Source organism: Ochotona curzoniae, unplaced genomic scaffold (genome assembly GCF_017591425.1).
Source record: "Ochotona curzoniae isolate NIBS_2020 unplaced genomic scaffold, NIBS_Ocur_1.0 scaffold_4506, whole genome shotgun sequence".
Classification (NCBI taxonomy): domain Eukaryota; kingdom Metazoa; phylum Chordata; class Mammalia; order Lagomorpha; family Ochotonidae; genus Ochotona; species Ochotona curzoniae.
Genome location: NW_024467119.1, coordinates 45,745,402 through 45,766,941, shown reverse-complemented (window position 1 = coordinate 45,766,941; position 21,540 = coordinate 45,745,402). Strand labels below are relative to the sequence as shown.

Below are 21,540 nucleotides of genomic sequence, written 5' to 3'. Positions count from 1 at the left end.
TTATGTTGTTAGATATGTTCATACCAAAGATTTGAAAATAGGATATGATAATTTAGATTTATTTCAGCATTTAAACTTCTTATGAAACCAATTTAAGTAAGACATTCTTATCAGCTGCAATCATACTTAAAACACAATGAAAAGTACAATAATAAAATGTATGCTCACCATGGTAAGAGCTGCATGTGACAGCAGCTGCCATCTTCTGAGGACACGGCCCACCCTGCCAGATGTCTTTTTCACACAGCAGTATATTTTCTTCATCTCCACGGCAACGGACATTGCTCCAATAAACGGGAATAAGGCCCAGTACAGAAAATGAAGTTTGTTTGGCTATTCCTTTTCCTCTGGAAGTACAGTGAGCTAGATTAGATTTATCAAATGCAGGCAAAGTTTTGTATCGCAGTTTTTGGACTTCCAAAAAAAAAAAATCCATAAAGATGAATGTGAAAAAAAAAAGGAGCACACAGGATCACCTATTTCAAGGAGATCAAAACATCAGGTGAGAACTTGAGTTCACCTGTAGCCATCAGTTTATCCATTATTTTATTCTTTAGTCTCTGATTTGGAAGAAAACGCACAAGTACCACAGTTATAAAAGCCAGCCCAGGTGGCTTAATGCAAGAAGAGTGTCAAAAAGCCCCAGGGAAGCTGAGATTCTGGTCTGAACTCAGCTAAAAGTCTCTCTGATGCTCTGCCTTCGAATGTACAAGACAAGAAATCTGGATACCTGGAGAGTCTTGCCAATCTGAATATGCTAGGCTTGCATATTCAAAATGATAGCTATCACCATCTCTGAGTTACAGTATTAAGAGGTAACTGAATTAAAATCAATAAACCTTACTGATTTATTATTTTTATTTGAAGGCAGACTCAGAGGACAGACAGAAGAAGGACCTTCCATCCACTGGTTCAGTCTCCAAAATGCTGCAATGACTGGAGTTGAGCCAGTCCAAAGCCAGAAGTCAGGAACCTTTTCTGGATTTCCCACTTAGGTGCAGAAGCCCCACAAATCTAATCTCATATTTTTAGATGTAAACTCTGACGTATACAAATTGATATTAAATTGTTAAAAGATTAATCATTTATCTGATTTATCTGGTAATCTCTCTACAGTTGTATCCATGACTACGGCTTCCATCCAAACAGTAAACATCTGGATTATATTTAAAATATGAAATATGTCCTCATACAATGAACTGAGTCAGTTGCTCTTCTCTACTGTGCAAGAGTGTGCGTGTGTGTGTGTGTGTGTGTTTGATGGACCACTGGGAGATGATCTAAGCAATGGCCTTGGCTTATCTGAACTCTACATCTGCAGAATGGTGGTTTACAAATGTTCTTTCATCAATCAAAAGACATAAACACCCTGCAGTTTATACCGCCACTAGAGTGCTCTTGCCGTCTTTACGTCTCATAAGAAAGGATATTGCTTTTTGATTTTTAAGCATAATAAAAGCACATGTAGATATGACATGGAAGAAAATCCTTTTGCCAGCACAGAGTTTTAATCTCAGGGGCCTCAAAGGAAAATCATCAAATCAACATTCTTTATGACCTACAATTTACTGTCAATTAAACACACATGGATAAAATCAATAATTAACATCTCCAAGCACCTTAACACTTAATTGATTCTGCCATTGCTCTTTCTTATATCCTACAGTATATTTACCCCATCAAAGGAGTAATTAACTAAATTTAATTGAATTCATTAATCCTATCTAAAAGCACCCAAAATCTAAACAAAGATTAGGCTTCCCAGGTTAGCCTTACCAAATTTCTCATTCTTCAATGTTCCCAATGGAAACACAGGAAGAATTTGGCAAATCGAAACCCTACCACTTTGTATCATCATACCAGATAATTAGCACTCATTTACTATTAAGCCAAACTATCTGTAAACCACAAAGCTGTTTTTGGCCTTTAGTTCTGCATTTTCATAACAAGAGGTTTTCCAAAACAAGATATTTTCCATACTTTCTAAAGGCAAGAGCAAGGAAAAACATATCTATCAATACTAAGACAAAAACTACAACAAAAAAGAACAATGTCAACAAAAAATATAGATTTTGTTCTAATATAGAGTCTTCTTTGTCTAATGAACCCTTATAGCATGTCTTAAAGACACTAAACCTGGTAGGAGTCTGTGCAAGACAGTTCCAAGGGTTATAAGCTACATTAGTGCCTGCCTGGCTGTCCTTGGGATGGTCAGATAAGGCAGGAGCTGATGGAAGTTGTCATCTCTCACAGGATCTCCCCAGAGCAGAAACTTAAAGCCTGGGACCTCACCCCTCATCAACTACAAGTAAAAGAGCACAGGGACACAGCACGCCTTCATGTCTACAGAAGCAGAATTTGTGGATGGCTAATGCAAAGTTAAAAACAAATAATAGCAACTTAACTAAGGCTGTGCAGATTACTGAGAGACTATAATTTTGACAATCAAATTATCTGATTCCCAGGCCTAAACAATTATTTTGTCAGAGAAAAAGAAGAAAATACGCTTTCCCTGAGAAGCAGTAGAAAATGGCCCAAGTACTTAAGTCCCTGCTATCCAAATGGGAAAAACCTCTGCTGAGTTTTGGGCCCCTGGCTTCAGTCTGTCCCACTCCCAGCCTCGGCAGGCAGTTAGGGAGGAAACCAGCAGATGCAAGAGCCCTCTGTTTGCCTTTCAAATGAATAAATTGTGTTTTGTTTTGATTTTTTTAGACATGCTTTTAATATTTGCCCATTTAGCATTCGTCCATTTCCTAGTTCAGCAGGGGTAGTAATTTATTAAATACATATGAACAGGAAATTTCATTCTTTCCAATTAAGACCCTCTGGATTTCTCTTTTGTGAAAAATGTGGATGAAGAAAGTGACAGGAAGAGAGACATAACCTTTCCACAGACCTGGCAGGTGCCCAACATCATCCTTGGACATTTGCAGACTGGCTTGCTCAGGGATGTGAACTCACCCCAGCTGCAGCTGGTGACAAATGACTGATGCATCAGAATCATCCCAGTGGCTGCTACAGATGGCACCCCAGGCTCCACCTGCATACACTTCCACTGTGCCTTCGAATTCATTTCTGCCTCCATGAAGTCGTACTGATCCTAGAGAGGAAGAGAATATCAATGCCATTTAAAAACAAGTAATTCAAATAGATTGAGCCAGTTTTATGCTAAAACGCTCTTCACGCTTAAATGGTGAGAGATCCAGTCAGAATGATATAGTTTCCACTAGGTGCAGCTTCTTTCATTGAGGATTTAGAATTCTCTTCTTTCTATGGTTGCCATACTAATACTCTAATGTGTGTGGACTACAGTTGCTTATCTAAGCAAACAATTGTAACTTCAAAAGCAGAAAAATAAGTAGGTACATTAATATCGGATCTTGCATCCAAAATATTAGATCATCTCACATATGAAGTTCTTATCATTTATGCATTACTTCCCATTAGCACTTGAGATCACCAATAAGAAACACAGGCAGGTGAAACACTTGGCTTAAAAATTAGCTGTAATTAGCTCTATCATATCTTGCATCTACTTGATTTGTTCACTTATTAACAAAGAATAAAGTGCTCATTCCACTCATAAACTCCAGCAGGGCAGGTATTTGGCTCAGTGGTTAAGACACTTTGGCATGTCTGTATCCCATTCCAGGGTGCTTGGGTTTGCGACTTCTCCTACTGATTCTAGATTCCAGCTACTGTGTACCTGGAGGGACAACGGGCTCAAGTCCTTGGGTACCTGCCACCCACATGGGAGACAAAAATTCAATTTCAGCTTCCTGGCTTCCATCTGGCCCTGCACAAGTTGTTGCAGGTATTTGGGGGCTAGCAGTGGATGAAAGTCTTTCTATTTTCCACCCCCAATCATCTCTTTCAAATTAAAAAAAAAAACACACCCCAAGCAATAGCCATAAAAACCCAAAAGATTATAGCATGAACTACAAAATCAATGAGCCAAAATTGTGTTAGTTTTGAAAACTTGGCCTAATGCTAGGAGAACATCCACTTGGTAATTTGGTATGGTTACTGAAGTTTCTGAAATGACTATTGGTTACAAATCACCTGCATTAAGCTATCCAGTGTCTACAATTAGATTTATTAATTTATTTATTTACTTAAAATATTATAGCCTCTTTTTTTCTTAAATATTTTATATATATTTTTTTTTATTGGAAAGTCAGATCCACAGAGAGAAGAGACAGAAAGATCTTCTATCTGCTGGAGTCTCCCCAAGTGACCCCACTGGCTGGAGCTGATCTGAGGCCAGGAGCCAGCTTTTTCCAGGACTCCCATGCAGGTGCAGGACCCCAAGGCTTTGCGCCGTCCTTGATTGCTTTCCCAGGCCACAATCAGAGAACTGGAAGGGAAGTGGAGCTGCCAGAATATAAACTGGCACCCATATGAGATCCCAGGCGGTTACAAAGTGAATACTTTAGTTACTAGGCTACCATGCTGAGTCCTCTTTTTGATATTTAAAAGAGCCAAAACTTGAGTGGCTTGTTTGTTTTGGTTTTTTGGTTGTTTTGAAGTTCTTTGCATATCCTGGAAATTAGCCCCCTATCACCTATATCGTGTGCAAAGATCTTCTCCCACTCTGTGGGTTGCTTTTTTACTTTGTTGATTGTTTCCCTTGCTGTACAGAAGCTTCTTAGTTTGATGAGGTCCCATTTGTTTATTCTGTTCTCAACTGCTATTGCTTTTGGTGTCCTTCTTAGAAAGTAGGGACCTACTCCTAGGTCTTGCAGGGTATTTCCTACATTTTCTTGCAAGAGTTTGAAGGTTTCTGGATGTAGGTTTAGGTCTTTTATCCATGTAGATTGGATCTTAGTGTATGGTGATAGATGTGGGTCTATCTTTTTGTTTCTACAGGCTATCAGCCAGTTGTCCCAACAACATTTACTAAAGAGGCCTTCCCACTTGCTTGAACTGTCATTGGTCTTTTTGTCAAAGATTAATTGGCTGTATCTGTGTGGGTTCCCTTTTGGTGCTTCTATACTATTCCATTGATCTTCCTTTCTGTCTTTGTGCCAGTACCAGAACTTTATGCTAGGCATGTGTTTGCAAGGAATGAATCTCAACTGAACTTGAACTATGGTTATGCAACAAGGTGGAGGAATCCACCATGGGGGGAGGGGTATGGGAGGGGTGGGGGGAATCCCCAGTGCCTATAAAACTGTACCACATAATACAATGTAAGCAACAATAAAAAAAAAATAAAATAAAAGAGCCAAAACTTAAGGTCAAGCACCCAGGGAAAGATAACATAATAAGTATTAACAGGCTAAACACGGATCCCTTAAATGGGGATCAAGCGCCTACATTCCCTTCTAATTGGAACTACATGCAGGGCAGGTACTAGTAGGGAGGTGACAAACATGACACTTAAGCAAAGATGGAATGAAAAAGATAATTTAATTATTTCATAAAACTCCATATAGAAATCATCTATAATGACTTTTATTTCTTAGGTAAAGGAATAAAATCCTTAAGAAGTTCTGCCACTTTATATATATATTTTTTATATATTATGAAATAATATATATCTTATGTATACATTATATACAATTTTAATATATATTATATATATCAAAGTGACTATGGATGGCTTTATAATAGTTTTCCCAAAAGAATAGATAGCACAAATTTGCCATTCATTCCTTTGTATTGGCTTAAGCACGAACTACAATTACTTCCCACATCATCATCCTTAAGAAATGTTAAGTGTCCTGCCCACCTCAATAGCTCAATGGCTAAATCCTCAGTTTGCAAACCCTAGATTCCCAAATGGGCTTGGTTTGTATCCTGGATGGTCCACTTCCCGTCTAGCTTCCTGCTTATGACCTGGGAAAGTAGTAGGGGATGGCCCAAAGCCTTGTGTCCCTGCACCCAAGTGGGAGACCTGGAGGAAGCTCCTGGGTCCTGGCTTTGGATCAGCTCAGCTCTGGCCATTGTGGCCACTTAGGTAGTTAACCAGTTCTCTCTGTAAAATCTGACTTTCCAATAATAAAAGAGGCAAACATGGTATTGTTAACTCCTGATTATTCGGGAAAACCTGGGCATGGGTTTCTATTGGATCAGGTTGTCTGTCAGGTTGTTTGTCAAGGTGAAGTCCCAATTTTAAAGCATGATGGCATTATGAGGAAAGGAAGACAGAGGGCACACTCCTCTTGGCCATGTGACATCCTGAAGCTGCTTCAGGACTCTGCCAGCAGGACCACCATCACCAGATGCTGATGGTGGACTGTGAGCCCCCAAAGCCATGATTTATAATACACCCCCTCCCCCAGAAGTAGTTTACCATAGGCATTTCATTACAATGATCAAAGCTCTCTAGCTTCGTTACAAGTGTGACCTGTAAGATATTTTTAAAGAACTAAAAAGAATTCAACTGAATTTGAATGTTCTTTTGCGATGACAATACTCCTATAGATAGTAAATATAACGTATATCACAGATGTCAGTCGTTTTTGTTTTCAAATAATCCATTTGCTCCAGTAAAATGGGCACAAAATAAAATGGTATGTAAACTACGCTTTTGTTATTGTTCATTCCTTCACCACCACCAGATTACTCACTCACATCAAAAGGGCTGGGGAAACACTCTAGTAATGAAAACAAACTGGAACTCTATTTGTGCATGTTAAATAATTACTCTGCAATTCAACACAGTACCTAACTCAGAACGTTCCCAAGAAGAAATGATGTTCATACCACCTAAATGCCAGAGGCATTCAGATATGAGAAGAACACAATGAGCAAGGCATTGTTATGACCTTCACACTATAAAGACCATGACAGAGCAGGAAATCATTTGCAGGCTATCAGCAACACCATCCTTTCTTAATTGCTATAATCATGCTGGGAAAGCCTGGATTCATTCAGTTGTATCTGCTACAAGGCAAGAAGTGGAGAAAGCTAATCCACTTTTTTTCAACAAATGAACACAAATATTTGTCTTTCTACGGAGTCAATTTGTATGTTAATGACCAGTCTCCATCAGATTCTACTCCCAGCACCAACAGTCCAAACCACCTTTTCTTGAGAGCCACAGAAATTTCTGAGAAAGACAGGTAATCCTAGACACAAAGTAAGCATGTATTAATGACTTGTAAATATACAAAAAAATTCCTCAAGTCTTTTTTTTTTGAAGATTTATTTGTTTTTATTGGAAAGGCGAATATGCAGAGGAGGAGAGACAGGAAGATCCTCTGTTCCCTGATTCACTTCCCAAGCGGCTGCAACAGCCAGAGCTAAGCCAATCCAAAGCTAGGAGCCAGGAACTTCTACCAGTTGCAGGGTCCCAAAGCTTTGGCCCATCATCCACTGCATTCCCAGGCCAAGAGCAGGGAGCTGGATGGGAAGCAAGGCTGCCGGGATTAGAACCAGTGTCCATATGGGATCCCAAAGTGTGCAAGGGGAGGACAATAACCATTACGTTATCACCCCAGGCCCCAAATCCTGAAGTAATTTGAAAAAAATCTCATTAAAAAAACCTTTATCTGCAAAATAACACGTTCTCAAACAATAAAAACTTGAACACAAAATTTACAAGAGTTCCTTAAAAAAGTCCATAAAAATGCATCTTAGAAAAAAACTAGGATTTAAAAAATATTTTGTACCAAAATAAAAATATCACTTTTATTTTTCCATGAACTTTTACAAGAATCTTTATATAATACATATTTAAGAAAAGTAACAGTTTCCCATTGTTTGTTTTTTCTTTTTAAACATTTTATAGTTTAATAAGATGCAATACAGGACATACATTTATGAAAATACAGTTCAGCATAAACTTGGTATTCTTCAGTGTTTTCTTAATTCTGTCAGTTAAAAGTGCAATTATTTTTTTTCCCAACACTAATATCACCATTTTTTTTTCTGTATCTGGGGTCAGGGGAGAAACAAAGGGAGAAGCTCCACCCAGCCTTCCACCCATCCCAGATCCCTGATATGGGGCACACTCCGAGGATCCTGCTCAAGCAGTTTTGATAGATCAGCAGTTCTGAATTGTTGCCAATCTTGCCATTCCAATTGCAATGAAATCTCTTCAAAATCCACTGGCTGACATACTCTCTTCATGGTTGGGGTTCTGAGATCAGCAGTTCAGTTGGAGGGATCTCCAAAGAAACTTTGTCTGAGGTGGTCCCAGATCTGATTCTTGTGTGTGCTTGCCAGTACAGGGTCCAACACTGTCTGTCACCCTGTCGCCCCAGTTAGCTTATTAATATGCTGGTCGTTGCAATTGCTGGGTCAGTTCTATTTCCAGTCTTGTCTTCCACATGAATCGATGGTTGTTGTAGTTCAGCCTGATCCTGCCTACTTCATACTCAGTCCTCATGCAAACCAGTAGGAGCTGCAGTCTAGTTTGGGCAACTCCCCATAACCACCAACAGGCCTACCCCTTTCCTGGTTCCCATGCATGCCAGTATGTACCACAGACTTGTTCAGTCTGTCCCACATCCCATTTAGCTCTCGTATATGTCAATGGGCATTGAAGCCTCGTTCAACCCAACCAACATACTATCCAGCCCACACACATAGTGGCAGGTGCCTTCCTGGCTACCCACCCCTGCCCCTGTCCTGGTTTTCATACTCTCCAGTGGGAGTGGTAACCCATGAGGGAAGTGCCCACTATTTCCCTCCTAGGCCACTCCCACTCCCGGATCATGCACTCTCCAGGTGGTTCTGGAGTTTAACTTGACAGAATTAGCCCCTAGTGCCAGCCTCTGCCATCTGATGCTGTGGCAAAGCCTAACCAACCCTCACCCACTCTAACTTTTGCTTGCAGCACTCAAAACAGTCAGTCCAATCTGGCTTTTCCCTGATCTAGCTCACGTGAGGCCCACAGGTGTTGTAGCCCTGCCTGGTCTGGTCTGCCCCCATCTCAACTCATGCTCTCCAGTGCGAGTTATTGTCCAGCAGGAAGCCCATATTCCCCCTGCTGGCTTTGCCCCCTCCCTCCCTTGTTCTCACATGTGCTGTTTGGGCTCTGTGGCCACATCTGGTATGGCTCACCTCAACTTGCCCCTGACCTATGCCAAATGTATGCCAGTTGGTATCTTCCTTTGGCCTGATCTGGGTTGCTCCCTATCGTGGTTCTTGTGCTCACCTGCAGTGACTGTTTACCAACAGAGCAGTTTCCCAAACTGCTCCGTCAGAATCTCTCTTCCTATGCCAGATCTTGTGCATATTGGTGGGTACATGGGTCAGTCCTCCTTTCTGGCCTTCAATCCATTCAGGTTCTTACTGTTGGATGTTTCAGCCCAGCCAAGGCTTGTCCATATCCAGACACTTCTCATACAAGGCTCAGTAGAGGCAGAGACCTAGCCTAGTCCATCCTACATCTACCCTGGTTCTTCAGAGCACCAGATGGTGCTGGAGTCTAGCCTGGTCTGGTGTGTCCAATTGCAGGTCCACACTTGTGCCAAGGGAGACTGCAGCCATATCCAGACCAGAACAAAGCCCCCACTCTGGCCCCCACACTCTCCTGTGGAAACCCCCACCCAACAAGGATGTACTCTTACAGCTCCCCAAACAAGCCTATGCCCAGCCCTAGATTATGTGCCTGCCAGTGGTTGCTCTGACCCAGTTGACTTAGCCCCTCATCTGTCAGCCTTTGCCTTTGATGCTGTGTCCTAGTTTCCCTGGCTCATGCAGACCAGTCGGTGTAAGAGCCTAGCTTGACATGAATGTGCTCCATCCTGATTTCGGTTCTTACTTCTGAGTTTAGGTTTGCTCAGCCCTGCCTGGTCCGCCCCCTTCTAGTTGCCACTTGGCCCACTCCACATCCTGTTTTAGGATGCACATTTGGGTGCTGCTGCTTTGACCTGCCCAGACTTTGTTGGTTCCTTTACCTGTAAGTGATGGCAGGTACCATGGTCACACCTAGCTCAGCCCATCACCACCCCAGCTTGTGAGCAAACCAGTAAGACTTGTATTTCCACATTGTTTTGCCCACACTTCCCCCCCAGAGAATCTACCCCTGGACCTGGTTCTCTCGCGTGCTGGTTAGTGTCTTGACCCTACCAAGTCTGATCCGTCCCCTATTCCACCACTCAGCCAGGCAGGCCCCCATCCATAGCTTTTGTGTGGAATGGTATGTGGCAGTCAGTGATACTCTATGCTAACAGCCCATGTCAGGATTTCCACTTGGGCTGGTGAATCAGCCTGACCCAAATAGACTTCATGGACTCTCCCCTCCAAACCACCAGGTCTCAATCCCCATGCTTGCAAGCAAGTTCCATGACTGTTGCTGGGAATCACCCAGAATTCATCCCTCACCTACACTCACACTGGCCTTATCCATGTGTATCACTAGGCAGCAATTACATATCCTAAAAACCCTAGAGCTTGCCGCTGAGCAGCCAACAGGCAAAGACGTGCGCCTGATAGGCACACTGGCCACCCCAAACCTAGGACTCGGTCACCTTGTAGCAGCAGTGTCTTTGGCCTGAATGCCCAGCATTGGGTCCAGCCTGGCTGGGGCACCCCCCACATCTGCCACACTGCAGTTCGCTGCTTTTGCCCTAACCCCATGGCAGAACCTGAGTTTCCCATTGTTCTAATTTAGTTCTTACATTTACTCTCAACAGTGGTTGATGCGGTTAAGTTTTACAAAACTGTAATTACCTTTGGGTTAATTGATTAAAATACCTCATCCCACATCAAGGTGTGGTCTCAACTACATTTCACATTCCAATTTCCTGTTATTGGTCATTCTGAGAGACAGGGGTGATGGCCCAAGCACTCAGACTCCAGCTACTCATGTGGAAGACCCAGTTTCAGTTCCAGACTCCTGGATGTGGCCTGGTCTAGTCCCCACTATCGCAGCCATTTAGGAAGTGAACCAGTGGATGGATGATTTCTATCTCATTCTCTCTCCTCTTTCCCTCTCCCTCCTTCTCTTCCTCTCTCTGCCCTTCTTTCTGCTCTTTCAAATACAGTTGATATATTATGCCTCATATCATGCTGGCATTCTCCTCTGCATTTGAAATACACCAAATGCTAAACAGGACTAAGGTAGGCAGGCAGAAGTCCAAGAGAGCTTGAAGAGTTCCTGGACACTCCAGAACAGGAGAGATCTTTCTGGGAAGGCTGATGTCTTCTCATAGGCTCTACAACTCTGTGAGGGTACTTTGTGTGTGTGTGCACACATACATCTGTACAAATTTATATGTACCCAATTACATGATGGAGAAAGGGAAATAACCTTGGCTCAATGAAAAGCAAAGTTGTAATAGAAATGAAATCTATAAAACTCCATCAAGTAAACTAATTTCTGCTGCTAGGTTAGCAATAAAAGTTTTTGTGTAAATGGTGAACCAAATTCTTTGTTAGATAAAATACTGCTCTATTAGTCTCAAGAACTGATCTCTCCTCTTTCCTTTATCCATTCTTATTCCAGCCAAATATTCTGCCATGGTCCATCCTCAAAGCCACAGTGAATGTCTCTGGACCACACCCTACGAAATCTAGAACTACATGGTCTCCAAGTCTCTCAAATGCCAGTTGATGGAACCTATTCTATCCCACATACCAGTACCTTAAAAATGTGAGAGTAATAATTTAAATCCAAACAGATTTTATAGGTTAATTACACAAAGCATGACAAATGTATAGGAAGAAAGTCTAGGACTGTAATACTATGCATGAAATCATGTCATGGAGAGAAGCTACCAGAATTCAGGACATGAATGGCTGCCAAAGGCAAAAGATTAACTGCTGTGGGTGATTTTACAGGTAAGGAAGGGCAAGTGAACAAGAATGCTTAGAATTCTAATATCTTAATTCCTTGTCGAAACATTTAACTGACATTCATTTTATGATTATTTTTATTTTATAAGACTTATGTGTTTATGTGTTTGAAAGGGAGCATGGCAGAGAGAGAGAGAGAAAAAAAGGCATGTTCCATCTTCTGGCTCACTCCCCAAATGGCAACAACAGATATCAAGCTGGCCCCTGTTGCAAGAACTCTATGAGGCCTCCCACTTGGGTAACAGGGATTCCTGCAGCTGGATCCCTTGCCGCTGCTTTTCCAGGAACCTTAGCAGGGAGATGGATCAGAAAAAGCACAATGAGACTATGGGATGCCAGTGTTGCAGTGGTAGCTTAAACCCCTATGCTACAATGCCAAGCCCTATCATTATCTTTCTTCTGTGTCAATACATGTCTAGTTTTATAAGGGGAATAGACTTCTACATATTCATGCTACAGATATTTGCTTAAGGTGGTCTCTAATCCAGAATGGTTGACTGCTGTGTTCTTAAACAAAGGATCAATTTGGACACAAAGACACAAACGGGGGTGGGGAGCAGGTATTGCCATGTAAACAGAGAAGTTAGAGTCCCACAAACCAAGGGACTAAAATGTGTTAGGAGAGAACTCCAGCACAGAAACTTCTCTAGGTAAGCTGGGAGGAGGGGGAAAGGAGATGGGGAAAAGGCTGGCCCCACCAAACAGACATTCTGGTCCTGGACTTGGAGCCTCCAGCACCCAGAGACCACAAAGCTTCAGCGGTCTCAGCAGTTCAGTCTGAGGAACCAATTACATCAACCCTAACACAGAAACAGAGCCTCTGTGGCATCCCCCACCTTAGACCACAAGAAAAATTGCTCTTCCTAGACATCCATGAGACCTAAGAGAAATAGCAAGAAAGGAACCAAATAGGGCAGCTACTTTAATTCTGTAAGTCCAGCTCATCCCAAAATATAACAAACGGAACAAGTCACCTGCTTAGTCAGTCAACTAGAAATTTTTTGCAATATGGCATTCACACACTTGAAAACAAAGGGAAAAATAGCAAAAACAACAACCCAATCTGGTAGTAACTTCTGAATAGAATTGGTAACACTTTGTAGAAAATCTCAGCTTCATATAGAGCAAAAGAACAATTTCATGCTATCACACAAATCTGTTAGTGAATTCACACACAAACACAATCATACACCAATTATTTAATTATTTCTATTTTTCTAGTATAATGGAAAGAATGCATGGTGACAACATCAAACACTGTGAAAATCCTTGACTAACAATTTAATTTGTTAGTGATAAAGAAATTTCAACTTAAGAGCTTTTCCAAAAATACAGAAAAAGCCATTGCATTTTAGCGAATTTAGTATGTATATGAAACACTGAGTTAAATATTATGTACATTTTACAACAAAGGGAACACTGGGAAAATATATTACATGGACATTTGCTGTCTTAATCATAAAACACACTAAAAAAGTCACACTATCATAGAAAAAAAACCTGAGTGGAGGTATAGTCAGTTTAATTTCAAATATAATGGGGAATACTAGGTAAATTTTAATAATTTTTTTTGTATGCCCTATTTAACAGTACTAAGGCACACTGTTTTATTTATAAGTTAAATAATTTGTCATTTAACTTTTCAGGATAAAATAGATTTTATCCCAACTTACCTATGTCAAAATGGAATAATGTCATGTTTTAATAGACAGAACATCATCCTGAACCAATACCCAATCAAATTATGTTTTTCTCCATTAGTTCACATCTATAATTCATATTAATTGTTCATTTATTATTCATACAGATACTTTAGATGCTGAGAAAAAATATACATTGGTCTAGTTCAAAATGAAAGTACATCCTCTGTATAAGGCAACTTTAACCATCTATATTGTGTTTCTTAGGAATTTATACAGCTTATTAATTATTCCTTAGTTTAGAATGTTTTACAATATCATGAAAATAATACTCAGTCCATGATTAATCAGGGTGTGCCAACAATGTATACATACGTCACTGTACCATCTATACTTAAGCAAACAATACAGCATTACCAGACTTTTACGTAGCACTGACTGATGAAATTGAAGCTGAGCTGTAATCCTCTTATCTGTCTCCCAGAGCACATATCACTGAGGAGTGCAATGTTTAGTATTCTTCTGACGCCTCAGCTAGACAGTGGGTGCCCTCGATCAAAGGTCTCAGGTGACTTTTAATTCTGCTTTTGTCAATCCTGTACCTAACGCCAGTTCAGTAAGCATTTAATGAAGAAAACCTACTCTTGCCCTTCTATGCACACAAGTATTTCCCACCCATTGTCTCCCCTCCTATTGAAATATATCCAGGTTGAATGTACAGGTGTGGCTTTGAAGGGTGAGGAGGATCTCATTTTTATGGTACTTTGCATACAATGCAACTCTACTGATGTTCTTACACTGATTTTCAGGAAGCCCCAGGAGGGGACTGCCCAAGAAAATAAGCTGCTAAAAAGACAAAAGTAAACATCCTCTAACTTCCTAACCACAGTGTGTCAACCACGTAGAAGGCCAGCTTAACCAAGCTGTTCACAACCAAGCATGTATTACCCAGAGAGGCTTCAGAATATTCTCTTTGTTCATTTCTACAGGGGAAGAAACTTGAAACTTACTTCATGGTTACCTAACAATTAATCTAATGTCAATATTTCCAACAATTATGCATGTATTCACTTCAGACACAAATTTGTTAAAATTAGCCTGCAAACTACATCCTAAACCAAGATAATAGCTTTCACCAGCATTAAAACCAAACTAATGTTTAAAGATTATTCATCTAAACAGGGATTTTAAAATTTGAGGTAGCATTGTACAGCAGTACTTTTTAAATCACTTATTTTTATATTTCATTAAATTTTGTAAATATGAGGATGAACCAAAACAATACTCCCTAGCAAAACCTATTGGTTCTCCCAAGAACTACCTTGGCCCTTATTGCCAACAGAATCACGGATATCACAGAATCTAGGATATCAATGACAGATGGACAATCCTTCTCAGGGAGCAGCAGGAAGTAGTAGGCATTTAGTCTTGACCAACAAAATGTGGGAGGAAATCTAGATAAATTCCAAGAGAAGTTTCCTTGCACTTTCAACAAGATCTACCTGGGGTACACATTGTGCAACTTCCTGGCTACCCAACAGTGCTTGGGATACCAAACGCCTGCTTTGAGTACCTTCATCACACACGGGGTACCTGGGATTGGTTCCCAATCCCATTCTGATCCAGTTTCCTTCTTGTACATGGGAGGTAGCAGACAATGGCTCAAGTGCATCAGCCCTTTAAATCCATATTAGAGGACCTAGAAGGAGGTCTCAGCTTTTGGCTTTTGGCCTGGCCAAGCTGAGGATCTTTGGGGGCATCTGGGGAGTAAATCAAATGATGGAAAGTATCTACCTCTCTCTCTACATCCATCTATTTTCCTCCTTCCTGCCCTATCTTCCCTCCCTCTCTCCCTTCTCCCTTAGTCTATCTGCCTTTCAAAACCAAACAAACGGACATCATAAAGAAGGCTCTCTCTTTGGCAGGTTCTTCTATCTTTATGTGAAGCCTACATTGAAAGGCAGGGGAGGCAAAAGAACAGTGGAGGAACACAGCTATTCAGTGTTGGCGTCTGCCCATCAGATGGGCTTCTTGTAATATGAACAGCATGTCTTGCCATTGTTTCAGTCATTTTGAAGTAGAGTTTCTACTCACTGCCTTCAAAATCAGACAAAATGACCCAAGTCCACTCCCATATTCAAATCCATAATTACCATTTGTTTTCTCTTCCAAACTACCCACAGCATGGTTATCTACAGTCATAATACTGTATCCACCTTTCCCCTTAGCAGAATAATGATCTCTATAAAGTCTCCATGACTGTTGTAGGAGCTGCATAATGTTCAGCAGCCATCAATGAAGGTACTTGTGATTAGTACCTCAATGCTAATATTTAAGTCTGCCTTCACTGTTATAAACTCCATTATTTTGCAAAGGTACCTCGATACACACACAACAGTGACCACATAAGTATGTACAATCATGAGCAACATCTCATAAAAAGCCATAACTAAATATTTAGTTTCTTCTTAAAAATAATCCTCACACATTAAGAGCCAGATAATATCCAAACTTTGTCTGAAGATAAATTGATTTAAACATCCATCCAGAAAATTGGTAAAATCTGGAATTGCTAAAAAAAAAAAAAAAGTTTTAAACACCTGCTATACAGAATCAACATAAGGCATTTGACAAAAGGGAGGCAGCATTCTGCTGAAACATTGTCTTCATACAACAGATGGACTTCAAAGAGACCAGCCTGTAAACAACAGTGCTAGATTTACATGTGCACTGTCCCTACTTGGTCAAGAGTTGTGGGGCGGGTAGGTGCGTGTGAACAGATCAGCACAACAAGCAAAAGGCCAGAGCTAAGAATCATCCTGACAAAAGTCTCAATTATTTGCACTTTGTCATTTGTTCTACCTGTGTCATGTATTGGTCATCAGCCATCTAGGGTTGAATTCCACTCAGCAGTTTGAAAACTAGGCATCCCTAGCACAGTAGCAGGCAAGTTGCTTCATCTGCTATATCACTCAAAACTGGAAAAGTGACTGCTCTTCCTACGTATCTCAAAGTATTGCTGGGGAAATCAATTGCCTGTTAATTCTTCTTGTAGAAATTTGGAAAAAACAAAGAGAAAATCCAACTGATTCACTTTCAGTTCATTAGCACATTATGGTGAACGAGTTTGTCATAATCACCCCACACTGGTAATATCCACCGGTGCTATTTTCTTAAACCACTCCGAAAGTCACGCCAGCATGTCTTCTTGCATCCTCCCAGAGGATGCTGTGCTCAGCTAATTCTCATCAACAGCATCACTTCCAAGTGGCTTCTGAGGCCCTTTCCAGGGCTTTCCCTGACTGTGACAAAGTTTTCACTGATTTATCAACCTGCTCATTAGAAATGTACATTTCATCTTCAACCCAGAGCTGGGAATTACTCAGGGCCTCTGAGGATAGTCACAGGAATCTGTACTTTAACAAGCTTCTAGATGACTCTGGTGCTTATTTATGAACATGGTCAACCTGGACTGATTCTACCAGTACTACTGTCCAGAATGGTTATCACTAATTTATAAAGTCCTATGAAATGAGGGACTAGGCAGCTCTGTTTCTCCTCTCTGACATGTGACCCACTGGAGCATCTGTACCTTGCCCTGACTCACCTGAGATCCCTACCCTGTCTCTTCAATGCAGCTTCCACCAGCTCTCCCTCTGGAGACACCAATTTCATTCATTTCTCTCAATGCAACCAGATGTACTGCTCCAGGTGTTGCTGTTTTTTTGTTTTGTTTTGTTTTGTTTTGTTTTAAGATTTATTTATTTTTATTTGAAAAGCAGAGTTACAAAGAAAGAAGAGACAGGGGGTGGGGTGTAGATCTTGTCATTCCCCAAATGGACACAAAGGAAGGGGCTGGGCCAATTTGAAGCCACGAGATTTTTCCAGATCTCCCATGTAGGCGTGGGGTCCAACAACAATGGCCTCCTGCATTGTCTTTTCAAGCCATCAGCAGAAAGCTCAATCAGAAACGGAGCCAACAGGACCTGAACCACCACCCATAAGGGATGCTTGCACCACAGGTGGAGGCTTAGTCATGGCACCAGCCCCTGCTGGCTTATTTTGTAAAGGCAGGATCTCATTACTGTATATTATTCTTTTCTTTTGCCTGTTTTTTTTTTCTTTGTAAAAAAAAAAATGGAAAATTTTAAAGCATAGGAAACCAGAAATCATGATCATTATACCTTTTGTTCTTCCTTTAGCCTAGTTCACAGGTATTAAATAAGTATTCCCCCCTACACACAGATATTTCTTCATGTGTCTATAACAAATTAGAGGAACATTGGTGAAATTGTACACATCTAACTGTTTTTTACACTCCTGGTAATATGTCTTTTGATATTCTTATCTCTGTAATTTATGAAGTCCCTTATCAGGCTACTGTGAGAATAAGAAAATACCTATGAAATGCTTAGTCCAACATCAAGCACAGAATAAGGCTCAGGGTGTTGTTGCCTTTATTACCATGCCACATCCTTTCTGGACATATCAGAGCTGGGAAAGCCCTTGGAATAGCTTCAAAATCTGCTTTTCTCCAGATGAGAAAAATTCGAAGCTGTAAGATTTATGAGTTCTGCCCAACACTGCATAGCTACCAGCAGAGGCAAAACAGACAGCAATGTTTCAAATCACAATTTAATATCCTTGGCATCATTTGGTGAAGGTTTTGTTCACTTCCCCTACCTAAAATGTAGGAATGAAAAAGCCATATTATTTAGAATTTGGTCTCAAAAATGTGGGTTTACCTAATCAATGTAGAAGAGTTAATGAAGAATGGAAAGCATGGGACATCAAGATTCAATCTGCTAGGGGCCAGGTGATGCGCCTGCCAGTGAGGCCAGCAACCCACAGCAGCACCGACTACAGTGCTGTTGGCAATTCCCTCCCATCCAGATCCCTATGAATGTACTTGGGAAAGCAGCAGTAGAAGGCCCCAGTACATGAGTCCCTGCCACCCACTGAGGGGACGCACAGGGAGTCCCAGGCTCCTGACATTGGCCCGGCTGAGCCTTTCTGGCGAGTGAACCACCAAAGGAAGTTCTCCCCCTACCCTGCCATAACTGTGACTTTCAAACAAATGAGTAAGTCATTTTTCAAATTTCGAGGCTGCTGAAATCATTAAATTATTACACAGCACATTACTTTTCTACTCTGGTGGCAGGGAGAACATTTATCTCCCATCCTGGGTGGTTTCTTTTGTTTCTCTTATGTTCCATTGCTTTATTCCAGAAAGCACATACAGCTATTGTGCAGTGTTTGAGGTTTTGTCTGGTGAGTTTGCTATGAGCATAAAGGCACTGACAAGATTTAAACTTCTATTCAAATAAAGTGAGTAGAAGAGTAGGAAAAATAAGGACAAGTTACTCTCCTTATTTGGAATATTAAGCCAAAAGATGTGTCAGAAACACAACTACAGATCACGATACTTTTTTAAAACTATAAATTCCTTTCTTATGTGTTTGGATTTAAGGAAGAATTTGTATATCTTTTCCTACATATTTATTCCCTTAATACTTCACCTTTCTCCACACATTAAGCTAAGAATAATAAAAGAAACTGTACAAGCTAGACATGAGATTTTTTTGCTGCAGAGAATCTCTTCCAGTAAACAGTGAGACATACTAGAGTTCTGTGCTTGATATCACCTCCCATTTTTTATAGCCATATTGGCATTCTGTTCATTCTGTCCACAAAACGCCAGTAGAGCGATGACTTCATTCTCCACAGTGAAGGATAATGGATCTTAACCTTCCTAGCATTCTCCTTTAACTCAAAACAATAATGCAAGGGGAGACTGAGATAAATAAAGTCTCTGTAGGAAAAGAATGACACTATGAATGCTAACCTCCAAATTACCTCCAGGAGGTACAACGCACCACCCGCTCCAGGGTTCCAGCTCACAAAATGCCCACTCCCCAATCTGGGTGGAGAGATGCCAGGGATTGTTTTTGGAGGGGAATTCAAACTTTGAAAGACATGAAGTTTTTTTCTGCAGTTGTTAAAGATGGGGGGGGGGTGTCTGACGTTAAACATAATCACATCGCCAAAGGAAGCACCGTTCCAAAGCAGATTACATTGATTCTATTTATTAATGTGATGCTTGTATCGCCACAAACCAAATTAAACATTTAACAACTTTATCCTCAGATGTTTCCAACTAGTCTGGATTTCCCACAAACATGTGCAGTGAAACAATGGCATTCTTGAAAACTGCATTTGATAAAGCAAGTTGCTTCTGTACTGAGAGCTACAATTCCCACTGCCTTTTCCTTTGTTTTCCTTCAGTTTTAGTATTTGCCATATTGGGCCCCAGGATGTGAATATCATTGTACTCGGGTCTGGGGATTTTACCTCACACAAAGGTCAAGAGTGGGATTCATGCAAAGATGTTACCACATTTCTCCAAAACCAAGGTCTGTAATTGGTTGTTCCGTTTGATTAAATACTTTACTTTCCAAAACAAGTAGTTAACTGTCTTCTTTTGCAGTGTCTTTTATAGAAATAGAGTAATCCTCTCAGAGCAAGCTGGAGATCCAGAGAATGTAAAAACAATGCACTTCAACCGCACAACACCTACACACACACACACACACACACACACACACATACACACACACAGAGTGACCAGAAGACATACATGCCCAGGAACCAGAGTGCAGCACCTGGCATCGAAACCGTCTCCCCTGACAACCTTCACAGGAAGCGCGCATTGCTAACTGAAACTTAAAATGCTCAAACACTTAACTCGGTGACCAACAGCTCACACACCCCTAGCCCAAATCCAAGTCCCTCACTCCACCCTCCCCAACACACCCCTGTGCACACCCATGCCAGGCTGGCTCCCTGCCAAGCCCGACCTGCCACCACCGCTGCCCTCAGGCTACTCACCCTGTCTGCAGTCGCAGTAGCCCCAGTCCACCTTGCCGTGGGCGTCCCGGTAGAAGCACCAGGGGCTTCCCGCGCTGTCAAGACTACGGCAAAAGTTGTGGCGCTGTCCTCGCAGCTGAGCCCAGCCCGTGGGGGGCGACCGCTCCAGGAAGGGTGGCACTTCTGCCCACAGCAGACATGGGGCGCCGAAATCCGTCACGTTGATCCACGGCTGGTCAGCGGGGCAGCCGCCGGGACGTGGCCGGGGCGTGTGTCCAGCTTGGAGAGGGGCGTGCAGGCGCCGGGCTGGGAGCGCCCGCGGGGGTCGCGAGAAGCGCGGGACCAGGAGCGGTGGCGGCGTCCTCAGTGGTTGCTGCGCTTCAGGAAGGACGTAAGAGTCCTTGGTATTCAGAGAGGACGGAAGGCGGTGGCCGGGATACCTGACGACTGGCTCAAAGCTGGTCACTTTGGGGAGCGACCCTAAAACCAGAGCCACCACGAGGCGGGCGAGTGTCATGGTGCCAGCACTGAGGGGTTTGGTCCATGCTCCCCAGCTCCTTGGGGTCTGAGGAAGGAGGGGTGGGAGAGGAGGCGGAGCCGCGGCGCCCCTCGGGTGCCCAGCTCCAGCCCCCGCGCGCAGCCTGCGCGCACTCGCCCTCCCCGCCGCGCCGCCCCGCGCGTCCCGCAGTCCTGCGCCCTGGCTGCCGCTACGCCAGGAGACAGGCGGGCAAGTCTTGAGCTCAGCCCAGCTCCCGGTCACGGAGAGGACCAGGAAGGAGGCGGTGCAGCTCGGGCCGGAGCGGTGGGGCCGAAGCCCCCAGGTGGCCGGCCGAGCGCAGCCCCGGAACTCTGCCCCCTGGCTGCGGGCGCCGGGCGCGCAGTCTCGCCGGAGTGGGACTTGGACTGGACCCCTGCACCGCTCCTGCTTCCCACTTCCCGACTGGGACTGCCCGGGCTCGCGGTGCCAGTTTGGGGGCCGGGCTTGGGTGCCTCTTGCCCACAGGCAACACCACCACCGCCCGGGCGTCTGGCGGCTCCCACGTCTGGCACCGGTCCCGCGTCATCTTCCCTCCACCACCCCCGTGTAGTTTTGTTTTCTCTGTGGAAGGCTTTAGAACTGCGGGGATGGAATCAAGTGCAATGTCCCCTGACAACTGCCTGGACAAACGTAGTCAGAGCCCGCGAAGTGGGTGCCAGGTATTGCGCTCAGCTGCAAACGCTTGAAGGACAAGGCCATGTTGAGTAAGTTTGATATCCTGGGCTTAACCCCGCGTCCCAG

At 42.6% G+C, this 21,540-nt stretch overlaps 1 protein-coding gene across 2 annotated transcripts in view; it reads right to left on the bottom strand.

Moving 5' to 3' along the window:
* The window catches only part of PRSS12 (serine protease 12), a 66,578-nt gene extending 45,760 nt beyond the window's left edge, over positions 1-20,818 (bottom strand). Inside the window, exons 1-3 of one of the 2 annotated variants that reach the window (XM_040967246.1) lie at positions 20,283-20,818; positions 2,962-3,100; positions 169-347 (exon numbers count right to left, since the gene is read on the bottom strand). In XM_040967246.1, coding sequence (XP_040823180.1) covers positions 169-347; positions 2,962-3,100; positions 20,283-20,778 — 814 coding nt within the window. In that variant the 5' untranslated portion in view covers positions 20,779-20,818. The remainder of the gene's footprint in view (positions 1-168; positions 348-2,961; positions 3,101-20,282) is intronic. The other variant, XM_040967247.1, reaches the window with a different exon arrangement.
* Between the last annotated feature and the right edge of the window lie 722 nt (positions 20,819-21,540).